At 50.0% G+C, this 17929-nt stretch overlaps 1 protein-coding gene across 1 annotated transcript; it reads right to left on the bottom strand.

Moving 5' to 3' along the window:
• Positions 1 to 13803: 13803 nt before the first annotated feature.
• LOC130486458 (uncharacterized protein K02A2.6-like) lies at positions 13804 to 17619 on the bottom strand. Its single transcript, XM_056859729.1, has one exon. It carries the CDS (start codon positions 17617 to 17619, stop codon positions 13804 to 13806), a length of 3816 nt encoding a protein of 1271 aa, XP_056715707.1.
• Positions 17620 to 17929: the final 310 nt, after the last annotated feature.

The following is a 17929-nucleotide window of genomic DNA, read 5'->3' as shown; positions in this document are numbered from 1 at the left end:
GCTCCTCCTCTTGTGCCCCTCCCAAGTGGCTCTCCTGTGACATTAGCCTTAATTGCGCAGCCGTGCTTGCCAGAAGCAGCAGCTGAGGCCGAAGGAAAGGCAGCCAGAGCTGCTCCTCCAAGGAAAGGGACAGGATCCGGGGATGGGTGAGCAGCAACATCCTACACTCTTGCCACTTGGCAGGCAAGCTCACAAGCTCCTTGTCACTGGAAGTGATGCCATCACGTCACTGACAACACAGGACACTCTGGTATTGTGGCAAAAACTCTAGTATAAGCCATTTTTACCATATTTTGTCCCAATACCAGAGTGTTGCTGTGTTGGCAGCGATTTGATTACATTGCAAGCATTCATGTGAAACTGAGTTTTCCCATGATTCTTGGGTGAGACTTACTTTTCATAGTATGTAATGGCCACTTAGCTCTTGATGAAGGCTTCTTGCTATTTTTTCAACTTATATATTGAATTTCTATGGATGTCTTTTTCATTCCATTCAGTTTCCATTACAGCCCACAGGCCATTCAGAAGCAGAAGAAAATACTTGTATAATTAATTACCCACATACATCATTCATCTTAAAATAAGGGTATGTTTTTAGATTTTGGGCCCTCAAGTTATTTATTATTTAAAATGTTTATATAATTATTTTCTCCCTGAAGCAGCCAAAGCAGTTAACAGAAACTTACAGTACAATTTGCTAATTTAAACAAATCAGTCAATCCATCTTAATTTGTTACGATCATAGATCAGCTGAGATTGACACAGAGAGAATCATCAGCACATCTGTGTACAGTAAAATTTCAGAACCATATAATACCCTGATTCCAGTAGTGCAGACGTCATTAATAAAAAGACTTAACCAGCTGCTGCCTTGTTGAGGAGCAAAATCTGGCCACCTTAACGGTAGTTTCATTCGAATAATCCAAACACATCCTGGGCTGGTCCTGGGGAGGAGGCTGCCTGACGCATGCCCTAGGCAGTGGGCCAGGAGCCCTCCAGCTTCTGCCTCTGCCCTGCCCAGGCTTAAGTACCTGCAAGAAGAGAACAAGTTTAGCCCAGCGGGAACTCAAATACTGCTAGCAAAATCTTCCTCTCCGCCCCCTCCGCCAGCTTGAACTGATGTTCATTTCAAGTAACCACAGTACGAAGCCATTAAATGTTTGAATTTTGAAACATTATTTGCATATGACATATTCCCATCTGTGGCTGAAGTGCTCAACCCTTCTCTTTCCTGGCTGGTTTCTCCTTTGTGTTCCCCCAGTCTTGCTGAAAAGAAAGCAAGGGATTCAGCATTTCTGCACAAGCCCATAAACATTGAGCTGGCGATGCAGAGAGTGAATAGTTAATTGCTGTTATTATGGCAATTTAGTCCCCTTAGCTAACTAGAGCAAAAGCTTAACTGCCCCAATAAAAAGAGGATCTTTATGGTGTGGTGTGGCTAGTGGTAGATTCTCTAGCACTGGCTCAGGTGGTGTGACAACTCCAAGCAGGGTCCGAGGAAGGGTGTTTGCACCCCCTGGCAGCACTGGTACAGGTGGTGGCAGCACTGGTACAGGAGGGGCCAACTACACCTGCCGTCTCCTCTAATGTTACCACCTCCTGTTAGTTTGGCACCAAGCAGTGTTGGATCTACTATGAAATTAATGAAGTTTAAGCTTCAGGGCCCCTAGTCCCAGAGGAGCCCTGAAGCAACTTTTTTTTTTTTAATGAGTGAATTTTTCAACAAAATCAATGGAGTTTTTTAAAGTGCTTCTTATTAAAATAAGGCTATTTTAGTGATAGAATCATAAGCCAATAGGTTGAAGTACTTAATATTGACCTTAGAATATGCTCTAATACCCATTTCATATGGCCTCAAAATGTCCCTGTGATTGGTCACATTTCAAAATTTTCTCAGGAGCTTGCAGCGCCCGAATCCCCAGATGTATGGGCTTGCTGAGCTTGCCAGAATCTATTCATAGCCTACATTTGGGCAGCTGGATCCTCGAATCCTTTGTTGGTGCACAGCTTAATAGTTCTATAGCTCAGCTCTTAGGCTGGAGCCAATCAGAACCATAAAAAGACATCTGAATTCTCAATTCAGGCTGCATTTGTCTCGCTTGTGTATTTTAACACCAAAAAGCAGATTTTCACCTCTTCATCCTAATGAGCCCTCTCTGATGACCTTCTACCTCTCTATTAGGGAATGAACCAATATATCTGCCATAGAACAATCCCATTGAAGAATATAACAGTGGTTACTGTAGTATCGTGAACATAGGACACATCAGCTTTGCTTAACTTAAGAAGTTTTATTTAAATTCTTTGGGCTGTCTCACTTTCTACTTGGCCTTCTCTCAGTTGGCCTCTCCATTAGCTGCCTCAGCCATCATCTAACTACAGGAGCCCTGCAGGGCCCAAACTAACAAACATGCAAATCAGAACTCACCCCTTAGAGCAGTGGTTCCCAACCTGTGGGTCGCAATGTGTTTTCTGGGGGGTCATTCCCACGTAACCCAGTAACGGACCCCTTTTGTGTCCTTCCGCAAAGGTTTTCCCCAGACAGTTCCACAACCGCCCAGCTCCTCTGCTGCCTGAAAAACACGGCTGGGCTCTTTTTGACTCTCTCTCTCTCACACACACACATGCCCCGTCTCCAGCAGAGGCGCCAGGCCGCCCAAAAAGCCCTGCTCTGCTCGCAGCCGCCCTCCCGGCTCGTCCACCACGCCTGCCCCGGCACGCGAGAAACTCCCGCTCTGCTCTGTTCTGCTGGCGAGCGCGCGCCCGCCCTCACCTCTGACCTCAGGTGATTGATCATTCTCTTGTTATGCAGATGACGCAGGCTGATGGGCTGGAGGTTCTAAATTGTGTGTGTGTGTGTTCATGTGTGTGTCAAGTCGTTTCCAACTCATGGCGACTCACAACTTCTTTGGCTACCCTCAATTGCATCTGCCAAAGTTTCCTCGTGGAAAACTTGACCATTCGATTATTATACATATATTTTTGCTACCATGAAGCTCTGATACGAACACTTCAGTTGTGCTTGAACAATTATAGTAGTCAAGCCACATGTCCACATGTCTCCGCACAATCCTTCCATCTTGTAAGGTGACAGAATAAGGCACAGGGCCTGTAACAGTTCTCACAGTAGCAGGTATCCACAAAGGACCTGAGCCAAAGTTTTTAACATAGACTGCATCTCCAAGCATAAAAAAAAGTTGTTTTGCTTGTCTGTCATGTTGCTGTTTCTGTTGCTGTTGTTTATGATGCATACGTCCTGTCAGGCATGGGTGTAACAAATCAAACCTGGACCTCAATTTCTAGCCCATTATCATTTCAGCTGGAGATAAATCTGTGGTAGAATGTGGCGAAATTCTATAATTGAACAAATACCGTGCAAGCTTTATATTTAGACTGTCACCTTTTATTCGTGAATTGCCTTCTTTAAAAGATTGCACTGCACGTTCTGCTAGGCCATTTGATGCTGGATGGTATGGGGCAGAGGTAACATGCTGAATGCCATTCTGTTCCATAAACTGTTTGAACTGTTGACTAGTAAAGGAACTTCCATTATCTGTCACAAGAATTTCCGGTAGCCCATGCATACTGAAACACATTCTTAACTTTTCAATAGTAGCTTCACTAGTTGCTGTAGACATAGGAAAAATCTCCACCCATTTTGAATGTGCATCTACCAATACTAGAAACATCTTATCCAGAAGAGAACCTGCATAGTCTACATGTAATCGCCTCCAAGGTTGATCTGGCCACTCCCAAGGGTGGAGGGGAGCCACAGCAGGCATTTTACGGCTTTCCTGGCAAACATCACATGCCTGTACCATGTGCTCAATTTCATAGTCCATTCCTGGCCACCACAAGTAGCTTCTAGCTAAGCCTTTAATCTTAGTGATTCCAGGGTGGGCCTGGTGTAGGTCTCATAATATGGTCTCACGTCCTTGTTTTGGAATCACCACACAGGCACCCCACAATACACATCCATCATAGACACTCAGTTCCCATCGACGTTGGTCGAATACTACAAGTTCTTTGTCATCCAAAAACTGTGGCCATCCCCTTAATATAAATTCTCTGACTTTGGCCAATACGGGATCTGTATCAGTCCATTACTTTATCTGCCTGGCTGTCACTGGTGGAGTGGCAAGGCAGTCCATTAGTAAGACACGATCGTCATCATGTACTATTGTAGGCACTTCAGGTAATGGTAGGCGGCTCAAGGCATCTGCATTGCCCAGTTCTTTTCTAGCTCTATATACAATATTATACTCATAGGCTCGCAAGGTGACCACCCATCTCTGGATCCTAGGTGAAGCCATCTGTGGTACACATGAACACATGAAGCTGCCTTATACTGAATCAGACCCTTGGTCCATCAAAGTCAGTACTGTCTACTCAGACCGGCAGTGGCTCTCCAGGTACTGCTTTCATTTCATTAAATAATGAAATCAGAGGTTTGTGGTCTGTGCAAATTGTAAAATTCCATCCATAAATATATTTATGGAATTTTTGAACTCCAAACATAACAGCTAATCCTTCACGATCCAGCTGTGAATAATTGTGTTCCGCAGGGGTCAGGGTTCGTGACACAAATCCTATGGGTTTCTCACGTCCATCCTCCATCTGATGAGCCAGAACCGCCCCAATTCCGTAAGGGGAAGCATCACACATCAAAACCAAGGCTTTATCCAGTTAATAATGAACCAGCACATCTGAAGACTGCAGGAGTTGCTTTGAGTTCTCAAATGCCTGTTCCTGAGAAGCTCTCCAATGCCATTTGACTAGTTTCTTGAGCAAGGTGTAAAGAGGCCAAAGGAGTGTTGACAAGTTAGGCAAAAACTTACTATAATAATTAAGCAATCCTAAATATGCTTTCAGCTCAGACACATTCTTTGGTCTGGGAGCTTCCCTAATTGCTTGTATTTTGTCCATTACAGGGTGCAGCCCTTGAGCATCCACTTTATATCCTAAATAGATCACCTCTGGTTTCAAAAAAGAACACTTACTTTTCTTAAGGCACAATCCTGCCTCCTTCAGTCTGTGTAAAACTTTAGCCAAATTTAGTAAATGTTCATGCGTTGTGGTTCCAGTGACTAATATGTCATCCAAGTAAACAACTACGTGTGGGATCCCTTGAAGTAATCCTTCCATAGTCCTCTGGAAGATTGCCGGGGCAGATGAGACCCCAAAAGGTAGGCGATGATACCTGAACAGACCTTTGTGTGTGTTCATGGTAACATAGTCCTTTGAGTCTTCATCCAGCATAAGTTGTTGGTAGGCATGACTCAGGTCTAATTTTGTAAACAGCTGACCTCCTGCTAATGCAGCAAAAAGATCTTCTTTTTTAGGGATAGGGTATTGTTCCAGTAGTGCTACCCTGTTAACAGTCAATTTGTAATCTCCACATATGTGCACAGAACCATCCGGTTTTAATACAGGCACAATTGGTGCTGCCCATTCTGAAAACTTGACTGGTTCAATAATAGCGGCTTTTAATAATCTTGCCAATTCCATTTCAACTTTTTGTCTCATTGCAAAAGGAACAGATCTGGGCTTAAAGTAATGAGGTGTACAGTTCGGTTTAACATATATTTTTGCCACTGTACCCTTCATAGCACCCAACTCTTCCTTGAAAACTTCCTGGTGCTTACATGATATATCTTCCAAAGAAAATCTTTCCTCCTGGTTGAAAATCTGAAACTGTTGTTAAAAATTTAAACCCAGATCAGCCAACCAGTCCCTGCCCAGTAAGTTGGGGCCACTCCCTGCAATCACTACCAGTGGTAACAGTTTTATTTTATTTTTGCAGGACACAGTCACCAAAGCTTTACCTAGTAGCTTAAGAGTTTCTCCTGTATATGTTCTTAATTGAATTGTACTAGGCTGCAACAAAGATGCCCTCCCATCCTGCCCGAAAGCCTCAAATGAAGCTTGACTCACAAGAGTTACACTGCAACCTGTGTCTAATTCAAAGGACATCTTCTTGTTGTTTACATCCAATGTAATGTGAATAGGATCCACCTTAGGAAGTTTTGTTCCAGTCAGACTGTAAATTGTATATACCACCTCCTCATCTACACTTACAGGACTTTCCTCTTCCATTGCATACATCCTAAGAGTTGTGGATTGACATTCCGCATTATTTTGCTTGGCAGCACTCTGTGCCTTATTCTTACAGACTCTTCTAATATGGCCAATCAGACCACAGTTGAAACATTTTTCATTTTTAAATCTACAGGTTGAGGAGGCATGGAATCCAGCACAATGGTAACAGTTCTCCCTAACTTTCTTTTCCCTTCTGGATTCTTTGACAACTTTGAGTACGTGTTCAGGTGTCCCCTGCATGAGATCCTGCTTCCCCTGTTGTACGGTTGGTGCCTGCAAACCCTGCAAATTCTTAGTTGCTGATTCCATAGCCAGGGCCAATGTTAGTGCAGAATCAAAGGTTAAGGAAGATTCAGACAGTAATCGCTTCTGTATTTTTTTCATCATTTATTCCACATACTAACCGATCCCTTAACATCTCTGTCAAAGGGGTACCATAATTGCAATTCTGAGGAAGCTTCCTCAGTTCAGCTATGAACTCCCCAGACTTTCTGGATCATGAATTAAATTTAAAACGCTCCACCGTCTCACTGGGAGTGGGGTTAAAGTGGTTCTGCAACAGATCCACTAATTCTCCAAATGTTTTATCACTGGGTTTTTCAGGAAGTGAGAGATTTCTCATTAAACTGTAAGTGGAAGGTCCCACACTGCTGTGCAAAATTGCTCTCTTCTTTCCCTCATCTATGGCATCATTTGCAGTGAAAAACTGTGTGAGAATTTCAGAGTATTCCTCCCAGGCTTGTTGCTGCTGATCAAAGTGTGATACGGTCCCCAGGGCGGCGGCCATTTTCTCTCGGCTCCCTTGCCAAAATGCCTTCAGTTTTTCCTCGTCGCCAAATGTAGTATCGTGAACACAGGAGGACACGTCAGCTTTGCTTAACTTAAGAAGAGTTTTATTAAATTCTTTGGCTGTCTCTCTTTCTACTCGGCCTTCTCTCAGTCGGCCTCTCCATTGGCTGCCTCAGCCAACCACTCCATACAGGAGCCCCGCAGGGCCAAAACTAACCAGCATGCAAAGCAGAAACTCGCCCCCTAGAGGTTTCTTGCATATATTACAACAGTTACCCAGATCTCATTGCTGGTGGGAAGGGGCTCACTGTATGGCCCATTCTCAAGGACTCCACCCCACCACGCTGTTCTCCACCATTTGGGCCTTGAGGTCCTTGCAAGGGCAGCAAGGCCCTTTGGACCTTGTTAGATGTTGCCCTATTATGCTGGTTGTGAAGGGGCCCCCATAATAGTTCAAGCTTCGAAGTCCCAAATTGTAGGTCTGCCACTGGTGCCAAGTGGCTGCTTGGGCACTGAAATAGCCCTGGATGGCCCTCACTGTTCAGGTAGGAAACAAAGCAGTTTGAAGTGCCGTTTTTGTGAGGGGAAGGGAAGCTTGACAGTTTGGTTGAAATTAAAATCTCACTTACAGTGAATGAGGACAGAGCTGAGCAGTCCTCAGCGAGTCCAGTGGCAAGAACAATGCAAGTCAGATAATGGGCTTGGCAAGAAGAGTTTAAAGAATTCTTGGGTGGAGGATGAGGCTAGAGGAAGAAGGCAGAGGAGACCTGGAACTGTAGCAAGGGTCAGTGGCCTTTTATGCAGGGACGTTTCCCTGTGGTCACCCCCGCCGACTGCTTTGGGGCTTCCTTTTGATTATGCATGCCTTTTCTGGCCATCAGAGGTCACCTCGCTCTCCCCGCGCGTTTTGCCTGCAAATGCAAATGCAGGCAAAATGCGTGGGGAGAGCGAGGTGACCTCTGACGGGCAGAAAAGGCATGCATAATCAAAAGGAAGCTCCCGAAGCAGTCGGCAGGGGTGACCACGGGGAAACTTCCCTGCATAAAAGGCTAAAGAAGTTCTGACAAAAGGGTAACAGTGTTTGAGCATGAGACGAGTGTAATAGAGGGCCGCCTGACCTCTGGAGAGAGGTGGTTAAAGAAAGTGGGGCTGAGATAGGGTTGCCAGGTCCCTCTTCACCACCGGCGGGAGGTTTTTGGGGTGGAACCTGAGGAGGGTGGGGTTTGGGGAGGGGAGGGACTTCAATACCCTAGAGTCCAATGGCCAAAGCAGCCATTTTCTTCAAGTGCATTGATCTCTATCGGCTGGAGATCAGTTGTAATAGCAGGAGATCTATAGCTAATACCTGGAGGTTGGCAACCCTAGGCTGAGATTGTGGCCTGAGAAGCAGGAACGCAAAGTAATGGTGGTGGAGACATGGAAAGGAAGCCTGACTCAGCACCAAAACGATGCCTTGGGCTTCATATCAGAAAGAGGGTGTGCAGCTGGCAGGGGAGGGGAGAGAGGCAGGCTGGGCGGTGTAAGGCCTAGACCTGGGCCCTGAACTGATTGCCTTAAAGGAAGAGGGCAGAGAAAACATGGGCTGAATATTACACATTGATTTGAGCTAACAAGCTTCTGCCTTGCAGACAAGGCTTCTTATTATCAGGGCATCAAAAACATCCAGCCTAATTTGACGCTTGTTTGCGCAGGAATCAGGGGTCATCTGCAGGTTACCTTCCTTCACTTGTTTATACTTGTTTTCCCACACAGCAACTACTGGGAACCACTTTTTTTTTAAAAGGGAGACCCCAAATGGGCTCAGAACAGAACCGCGAGGGGGGATCCCCCCTCCCCCCAGCATTTTTTCAGATGAAAACTGTGCTGGGGGAGTTACTTTGCCGATTTTACTGCTCCAGGTACACAGATATGCCACGTGGAGCAACAAAACCAGTTAAATAATCCCCCCCTCGCATGGTTTTTACATGAGAAAACTGCGGTTGGGGGGGGGGCAAGAGCCCTTCCTCCCAGCTAGGTTTGCCACCCTGGGGAGGGTGGGTTTGGGGGAGGGGAGGGACCTCAGACGTACCCTCCAAAGCAACCATTTTCTCCAGGGGACTGATCTCTGTAGTCTGGAAATCAGTTGTAATTCTGGGAGATCTCCAGGCCCCACCTGGAAGTTGGCAACCATACCAAAAAACTCCTCAACAGCTATAGGGAATCTCTGGACCTTGTGGCTTTTCTATGATTAATTTCTCCTGCTTACTCTTTCCCCTCTACAAATATTTCCATGGCAGAGATGGGGGCACTGCAGTTAATAGCTGTATTGCTGAGGAAATGCTAGTTTTCCCCCCAGCAAGAAGAGATATTAGAGTTGTTAATACAGTTTAGTTTGTGTATCCAAGGGTGTCATGGTCACCTCTTGGCTGATGATCTGGAGTGGGGTGGGGGGACTGTATTTCCCCAGTTCAAAGGGGAATCTGCTGAGGGCCTGAGGGGGGTATCATCACCTGTATGGGGGTGGGGGTGGAATGGAGCTGCTTTCAAAGTGATGTTGTTGTGACCCAGTTATCCATAGAGTCCAATGAAGACAATAGGGAGGAGGTTGGTATGAAAGAACACAGCTCTTTATTTGGCCAAGCAGAGAACCGGGTGGACAGACCCAATAAACAAAGTGGGAAGCTGCCACACTGAACAAAGGAAAAGGAAAGCTTTTATACTTTATTCAAAGAGGCGGACACATGCCCATATGAGGAGGCAGATTTATATACCATATAAGGCAGAACAGTGAATACACTACCAAAGAATGCAGAGTAAGCAGAGCGCCTTGTGGCAAGCACAGGTGCGCAGGGAGGTGCAGATACGCAGGCGCACAGAGAATAGGATCTCTATTCAGCTGAGATAACGGTGGATTCACGGCCAGGGGAGGTTTTCTCTATTTCTCTGAGGGGCCCGCCAGGGGCATACGTGATGGCGGTACCATCATATAATGGTGTTTGTGTTCCAGGGGGATATTTACAGGCACAACAATGTGGGGTAGCACCGTACTACAGGCTGTCCCCCACCCAGCTCTTTAAAGGCCTTGTCCCACTGTGCACGGGCATCACAGTGTGTCTGGGAGAGAAAGGCAAATGACAAGAAGGGGGAGGCAGGGCCATAGGGTTGCCAGCTGGGAAATACCTGGAGATTTTGGGGGCGGAGCCTGAGGAGGGCGGGGTTTGGAGAGGGACTTCAACGCCATAGAGTCCAATTGCCAAAGCGGTCATTTTCTCCAGGGGAACTGATCTCTGTCGCCTGGAGATCAATTGTGATAGCAGGAGATCTCCAGCCACCACCTGGAGGTTGGCAACCTCACAGGGCCAAGGGCCCCAGAATGACCACAGCCTCACCTGCACTTTTGTTCAGGCCCAAGGGGGGAAGGGGAGGAGCAGAATTTAGTGGCAGTGATGGCAGTGAGTGGCACAGAAAGTTGAGTTGCCAACCTCCAGGTGGGGCCTGGCGATTCCCACAGAATTACAACTGATCGCCAGACTACAGACGTCAGTTCCTCTGGGGAAAATGGCTACCTTGGCATTATACCCTGCTGAGCTCCCCCACCCCCAGGCTCTGCCCCCTCCTGTGGCCAGCACACACACACACACACACACACACACACACACACACAGACGTTTTTGTGTTTCTATATGGAAGCAGTCATAGAAAACACAAACCTTGAGCAAAGGGCGTTGAGGGTGACATCTCTTTTCTTGCTTCCTTGGCCCCGCTTTACTTTGTTGTGAAGAGAAAATTTGGGAGTTCTCTTGGCAGCAAAACATATGAAGAATTCCAAAGGAAGCCAAAAGAGTATTCATGATGCAAATACACCTTTAGGTGAATGCTCTGCATCAAGAGAGGCTTCCCTGGGATTAGGAACATCACCGAATGCACAGGAAATCTGTGTGTGCTAGGGTTGCCAACCTCCAGGTATTAGCTGGAGATCTGTTATTACAACCGATCTCCAGCCAATAGAGGTCAGTTCACCTGGAGAAAATGGCCACTGACAATTGGACTCTATGGCATTGACGTCCCTCCTCTCCCCAAACCCCACCCTCCTCAGGCGCCGCCCCAAAAATCTCCAGGTATTTCCCAACCCAGAGTTGGCAACCCTACTGTGTGTGGTTTATGTCAACCTGGTTGTGTGAAATGAAATGAAGCAAATGCAGACCAGACACACAGCTCAACCCAGGAGGCCTTGCCAGTGAGATTAATGCCTGTTTTTGTTGTGCTCTGAGAAGCAGGTGTTGAAAGATCCTCCTGGTAATGTCACAGTAACTGATGTCTGTGTGTGTGTGTGTGGGGGGGAAATGAAGATAAAATTCAGCTCAGCAAGATCTCTATAGAAGTTGAACTTTCTCTGTCACAAAATAGATCAATTTTAACAATCAAGTTAACTGAACAAAGCACAGTTGTGTGGTTTGGTTTCCTCACTAATCTAAATAGCTAGCAACAGAGTAATTGCTTAGCAAATCACCCCTAAAAATCATAAGTGGGTATTAGGTTCTTCAATTAATTAATAATGATGGTGATAGTAATATGGGTTGCCAACTTACCAGAAAAATGGCCATGCCTGATCTGGTGCTTTAATTGCCCTTTTATGTGCCCAGAGAAGTGGGGGAAGCTTTTCAGGATGTGAAGAGAATTTTTCTCTCTCTTTCCCTCAGCACTTCTTTACTCAACAAGTAGTTGAGTTGTGGAATTTGCTGCCAGCGGATGCAGCAATGGCCACAAACATGGATGGCTGTAAAAGGTGTCAGACCCTGGGCCAGTCACAGATCTCTCAGAACTCTCTCAGCCCCCATGGAGGCAGGCGACGGCAAACTACCTCTGAACGTCTCTTGCCTTGAAAACCTCACGGGGGTTGCCACGGGTCAGCTGTGACTTGACGACACACACACAGAGATGGATGAATGGAGGAAAAGCCATCAATGGCTACTAGCCCTTGTGACCGAAGGAAACCTCCATATGCAAAGGCAGCAGACCTCTAAATGCCAGTGCTGGGTGTTACGTTTCTTCTCCAAAGATGGGAGTGGAGTAAGGGCCGAAATGCTGGGATAATTTCTGTGCCCTTTTTTGTTTGATTAAGGTACTGTTTTTGTAGAGAAAGTGGTTGCATAATAAGATTGTTTTTAACAAGTCAACACACCTGAAGGTTTCTTGAACTTGCTATATTCTGCTTAGTGGATTAAAAGTAGGTTGAGACACAGCTTATTCCTGAAGGAGTTTCACTCAGAGGGGGTAAAAAGCTTAGTGGTTTACTAGTCCTGGACTCAGAACTATATGGCTGTCAGCTCTGGGCTCACCAGACAAATCCCACAAACCGACTTCTAGGCAGATTTTCCATAGAAAGGTGATTTATTGGAAAATATACAGCAAGTTACAGAAACCGACTTGGAAATTGGCAAGGATACTAATGGGGGAAAGATTAAGGGTACAGGAGATATAAAGGTGAAAGTGAACCTTCTGGAAGACTACTGGTTGCTACAGCAACTCACAAGATAGCCCTTGTTCCCAGGGTAAGGCAAGACAAAATAAAACCAGAGTAAAACAACAGTTCGACCTTGAAGCACCACCTGGCACCGCTGCCGGATACCAGGCCGAGGCCTGACAATGGCACAAGTTGAGAAGCTACAGTGGGTACTTTCTCACAAATTGAACAATGCATTTTCAATTCACATTGCAACTAGATTTCACAGCGAGTTTTTCCTCACGTGTTATTTCTGTCGGTTGTGTGCCTGTACCTCATTGGGTTTTTTCTTTTCTGCACGTGTTTTGCTCTCTCTAGTAGTCGCTTTGAACTTTCATCGCTTACTTTATTCAGATTTATTCAACTTTACGGTCCTTAGACCAAACATAAAATGTTTGCCGGTACATTGCCTTACCCAAACCAGCAGAATAAAGTTCTTTCATTGCTATTTCCCCCAGTTCTTTACATGCACATTAAAAGTGTTAGGAAAAAAAAACTGGGGAAACAGCTAGGAAAGTTTGAAGCGACCACTAGAGGGAGTAAAACTCTTGTAGAAAAGAAAGCACCCCAATGCAGTCTGGGCACACAACTGAAAAAATAACACATCAGTGTGAAATGGAGAATCCACTTGCAAGTCACTTGTGATCACTAAAGCATTATTCAGCATGTGTGAAAACACCCCATGTCTTAGCTAAAGCATCTCACTAAGAGCTTGACACTTATTAGAGTGGGTTTATGATGCTCCCTTCTCCAAAGAAAAGCCCTCCTCATTCCCTCCTCAGCATGAGGAATTTTGAGATGTCTTGATTTCTTAACTCCATCTTACTCTTTCTTTTCTCCCTGCAGTGTAACTGTCTACTTCCCCTGTCCATTCCCCTCACACTCTCCTGATCGGCTAGTTCACTACTGATTGCTGAGTCGTTGGCAATAGGGGTGTGCATATCAATATGCTGAAGTAAAAATCCCCCACAAAAATACCTTTTTGGTATTTTACTGTGTTTTTTTTTTTACCAGTATGGGGGAAAGGCACTAATAAAGGGAGCTGAAAAAGAAGATCTGAGATAATGCTGATTTGGGGGGTGTTAAGTCCGTGTGGGGAGGACACACGAAGTCGAGACGGAGTTCCAACAACAACGCAGCTTTATTGATTTCAGCAATGACAGTAGGGAACTGAGGAACTGTACAACCTGGCCCTGCTTATATGCACCCCTGGCCCCCGGTGGCCGCTCCCCCCCTGATCCGTGATAGGGGGGAAACAACCCCCAGGTCACCAATGGCATGACCTGGCTTAGGGCCAATGGGATGAGTTGGCTGTGGCCAATCATGTGAGCAGGGCTTAGGAGCCTTTGCCCAGGACTCAAGCTCCTGGGCTTTCTTCGCTATGGTCTTACTGATGCACATACATTACACCCCTCCCCCCTAAGTTCAAACACTCACGAGCACACAAAGTCTTTCAGGTGGCTGGGTCGTGTTCGTATCCGCTGCGACCTACGCGGTACCAGAACCGGTGTTGTGGGTGCTGGGGCCGCGTCTGTGACAGCGGTCGGCCCGGGTTCGCAGGGGGTAGGGAAAGCAGCTTCTGGGAGTTCTCTGTGCATGCCAGCAGACAGGCGCCCCTCACTCGGCTCGCTCTCTGCTGGCGCGGCTTGCTCTGGCACTCCGGGGAGCTCCAGAGCTTCTGTGATAGCGGCGCGGTCGGGCTCGTCAGCCAATTGGCAGCGCAGCTGGTCGATGTGTCGCCGGAGGACTCGACCTTCAGGGGTGGCAACCCGGTAGGATAACGGGCCGGTTGTGTCTTGCACGGTTGCCGGAATCCAGGCCGGGCCTGTACCATAGTTACGGGCATAGACGGGGGCATCCTGTTCTACGACCCGTGGAACTGCCGGTTCTTCTCGATGGCAGGGGCGCTCCGGCGCAAGGTCGGGGTGTAGCCGGTCAAGTGGCGTTTTTGGCCGGCGGCCCATGAGAAGCTCCGCGGGGCTTTTTCCGGTGGCAGAGTTGGGCGTGGTGTGCTGGTACAGGAGGAATTCTGCCAGCCCCCTGTCCCAGTCGTTGCGCTCAATGCGCCGCATTGCGTCCTTGGTCGTGCGGACCATCCTCTCCGCCTGGCCATTAGTGGCAGGGTGGAACGGGGCTGAGTGGCGGATTCCATTTTTGGCCAAGAACTCTTGGAACTCCACGGACGTAAATTGGGCCCCATTGTCGGAGACCACCATGTCTGGCTGGCCGTGGGTGGCAAAAAGCTTCCGCAGTTCTCGAACCACCACTCGTGAGGTCATGGAGCCTACATCAGCGACCTCCAGCCACTTGGAGTAGTAGTCCACCATGATCAGGAAAGTCTTGCCCTGGAACGGGCCCGCAAAGTCTATGTGGAGGCGTGACCAGGGTTTGTGGGTGGACTCCCAGTGGTGGGTCGGGGCTCGCGGCATCTCGGGCCGCGACTCTTGGCATGGCTGGCAGCGGCTCACCCACTCCTCCACAGCAGCGTCTATGCCCGGCCACCAAACGTAGCTCCTCGCCAGGGCCTTCATGCGCACAATTCCCGGGTGGCAGGCATGCAGGGCCTCCAGGACCTTGGTGCGCAGTTTGGCTGGAACCACGACGCGGTTCCCCCAGAGAAGACACCCCTTATTCAGTGAGAGTTCGTGCTGCCGCGTGAAAAAGGGCTTGAATATGCCCTCTGGACTGGCAGACGGCCATCCCTTCCCCACCCAGTTCAAAACGCGGGCGAGGGTGCGGTCCTTCGCTGTATGAGCCGCAATGTCCGAGGCATGTAGGGGCGGTTCAGGCAGGGTCTCCAACAGCATGACGTTGTAGGCCGGGGATGGGTCCTTGAGAGGCAAACGGCTGAGCGCGTCAGCATTCGCGATGCTGGACCCGGGGCGGTGCAGAAGCCTGAAGTCGTAGGCGTTGAGAAAAATCGACCACCGGAGCATGCGGGGGGACAGGATCTGCAGCGTCTGTCGATCCGGCACGAACAACCCTAAAAGTGGCTTGTGATCGGTGACGATGGAGAAGGGGCGGCCATAAATGTAGTCGTGGAATTTCTTTACTCCGGCCACGACTGCGAGCGCCTCTCGGTCGATCTGCGCGTAGTTCCTCTCTGCAGAGGAGAGGGTCCGGGAGTAGAAAGCAATCGGGGCTTCCCGACCGCCCAGCAGCTGGTGGCTCAGAACCGCTCCGACACCGTAGGGCGAGGCGTCGCATGTCAACACAACGGGAAGCTTCTCGTCGAAATGGACGAGCAAGCTGGAGGGAGACAAGAGAGCTTTGGTAGCCTCGAACGCCCGTTGATGCGACTTACCCCACGCCCACGGGGAGGACTTGTCCAGGAGACGGTGGAGCGGCTCGGCAACAGACGCCTTGTTGGGCAGGAAGGCGTGGTAGAAGTTCAGCAGGCCGAGGAACGACTGGAGCTCCTGCTTGCTTTGGGGCGGTGGGGCGTTGTGGATCGCCTTGATCTTGTCGGGAGTGGGATGGATGCCCTCTGCGTCGATCAGGTAGCCCAGGAACTCCACCTGCGGCAGGCCCAGCTGGCACTTCTTACATTTGACCGTCAGCCCGGCCTCCCGGAAACAGTGGAGCACCTGGCGGACATGCTCCAGGAGCTCATCGTTGGAGCTTGCCACGATCAAGACGTCGTCAAAGTACGGGACGCCGCCGGGCAAGCCCTTCAGGAGGTCTTCCATTAAGTTCTGGAAGATACCCGGGGCCGTGCTGACCCCGAACTTCAGGCGGGTCACCCGGAAGGCACCCCGGTGTGTAACAATTGTCTGTGCCTCAGCCGACTCAGGGTCCATGGGTAGCTGTTGGTAAGCCTGAGCGAGGTCCAGTTTGGCAAACACCTGACCCCCAGCGAGGGAGGCCAGGAGGTGGCTGACAACTGGCACAGGGTAGGCGTGCGGCCGCAGCGCCGTATTAATAGTACATTTGTAGTCCGTGCAGATGCGGACGTCCCCGTTGGGCTTGAGGGGAGTCACGATCGGGGTCTCCCAGGGGGCATTGGGGACTGGGACCAGCACGGCCTGAGCGACGAGGCGGTCCAGCTCTGCATCGATCCGGGGCTTGAGGGCGAAGGGAACGCGGCGAGGCTTGAGGCGGATGGGCGTGGCGGCGGGGTCGACGTGCAGGCGGACCGGCGGACCCTTGTAGCAGCCCAGCAGGCCCTTCCACACGTCCTCGAACTCCTCCCATACGTCGTCGAGGGCGGTCTGGCTGATGCAGTGGATGCCGCCGATGTGGAGGCCGAGGGCCGGGAACCAGTCTAGCCCCAGGAGGCTTGCGCGAGGCCCCTCGACCGCTATAAGGCGGAGGCGCCCGGAGCAATCCTGAAAACGGACAGGCACGCGGGCCTCCCCCCGGACCGGCACCCGGCGCCTCTGATAGTCCCAAATGGTGACGCGGGACGGTCGCAGCTCGGGGAGGGAGGCTGCGCGACGGGTCAGATCGCGGTACGTGTCCAGCGAAATAATGGAGAGAGCCGACCCAGAGTCCACTTCCATCTCGCATGGTGCACCGCCGATCTTGACGACGATGGAGACCTTGTCGGCGCCATGCACCTTGTGGAAGGAGACGCTGTGCAGCTCCGTCTCGCGGCGACCCCGGCGGCCGCTTGTGGGCTCGTCATCGTCCAAGTCATGGACGGGGCGCGGGGCGCCATCTTTCCCGGCTGGGCGCGAAGACCAACCCTTCGGCGTCGAGCGACAGACTTTGGCAATGTGGCCGACCCTGCCGCAAGCCCGGCAAGAGGCGTCGCGGAACTGGCAGGATCGGCGGTCGTGTCGCTCGCCACAGCTCGCACACGAGCGGTCTGTGGTGCCCCGTGCCCTGCGCCCCCGAGAGGCCCCTTGGTCGCTCAGTTTGTGAGCCTCGTCCTCGTCGCTGGAGGCCGCGTCGCTGGCGCTCTCATGGTGGGCAGCCGCTGGTGGTGGGGCTGCAGAGCCCCGGCTGCTCCTCCGGCCGGTGGCGGGCGGGGCTTCTGCCACCGTGGCCTCCTCGACGGCCGCTGTGAGGGTGACGCCACTCCTGGCGATGAGACGGCGGCGCACTTTCTCACTCTGGAGGCTGAAAACAAACCTGTCGAGGAGGGCGTCATCGAGGTCCTTGAACTCGCAGAACCGGGCCAACTGGCGAAGGGCGGCGAGGAATGCTGCGGCGGATTCCCCCGGCTCCTGGTCCCGTAGGTAGAACGGCCGACGGCGAGCGAGGCGTGTGGGCTTGGGTGTAAAATGGTTGCCCAGAGTGGCCATGATGTCCTTAAATGGCCCCTCGAGCACCGGAGCGGGTGCCAGCAGGGATTGAGCAAGCTGGAACGTTTTGGCCCCTCATACGCTGAGGAACGTGTACCGCATCTTGTCCTCGTTGTCAATGTCGTTGGCATGAAGGAAACAGGTAACACGGCCTGCGTAGCTCTCCCAGTCGCTAGGGACAGCGGGGTTGAATTCTTCCAGCGAACCCCGGGTGGCCATTTCAGCGAAGTGAGGCGTCTCAGGTGTGTCAAGTGAATTCAGCAAGGCAAGCCGGATTGCCTACCGGGCACTGCGAAGTCACAGAGAATCA

This window comes from Euleptes europaea, chromosome 13, assembly GCF_029931775.1.
Source record: "Euleptes europaea isolate rEulEur1 chromosome 13, rEulEur1.hap1, whole genome shotgun sequence".
NCBI lineage: Eukaryota > Metazoa > Chordata > Lepidosauria > Squamata > Sphaerodactylidae > Euleptes > Euleptes europaea.
Note: the sequence above shows the minus strand (reverse complement) of the source record. Positions and strands in the feature narration are given on the sequence as shown.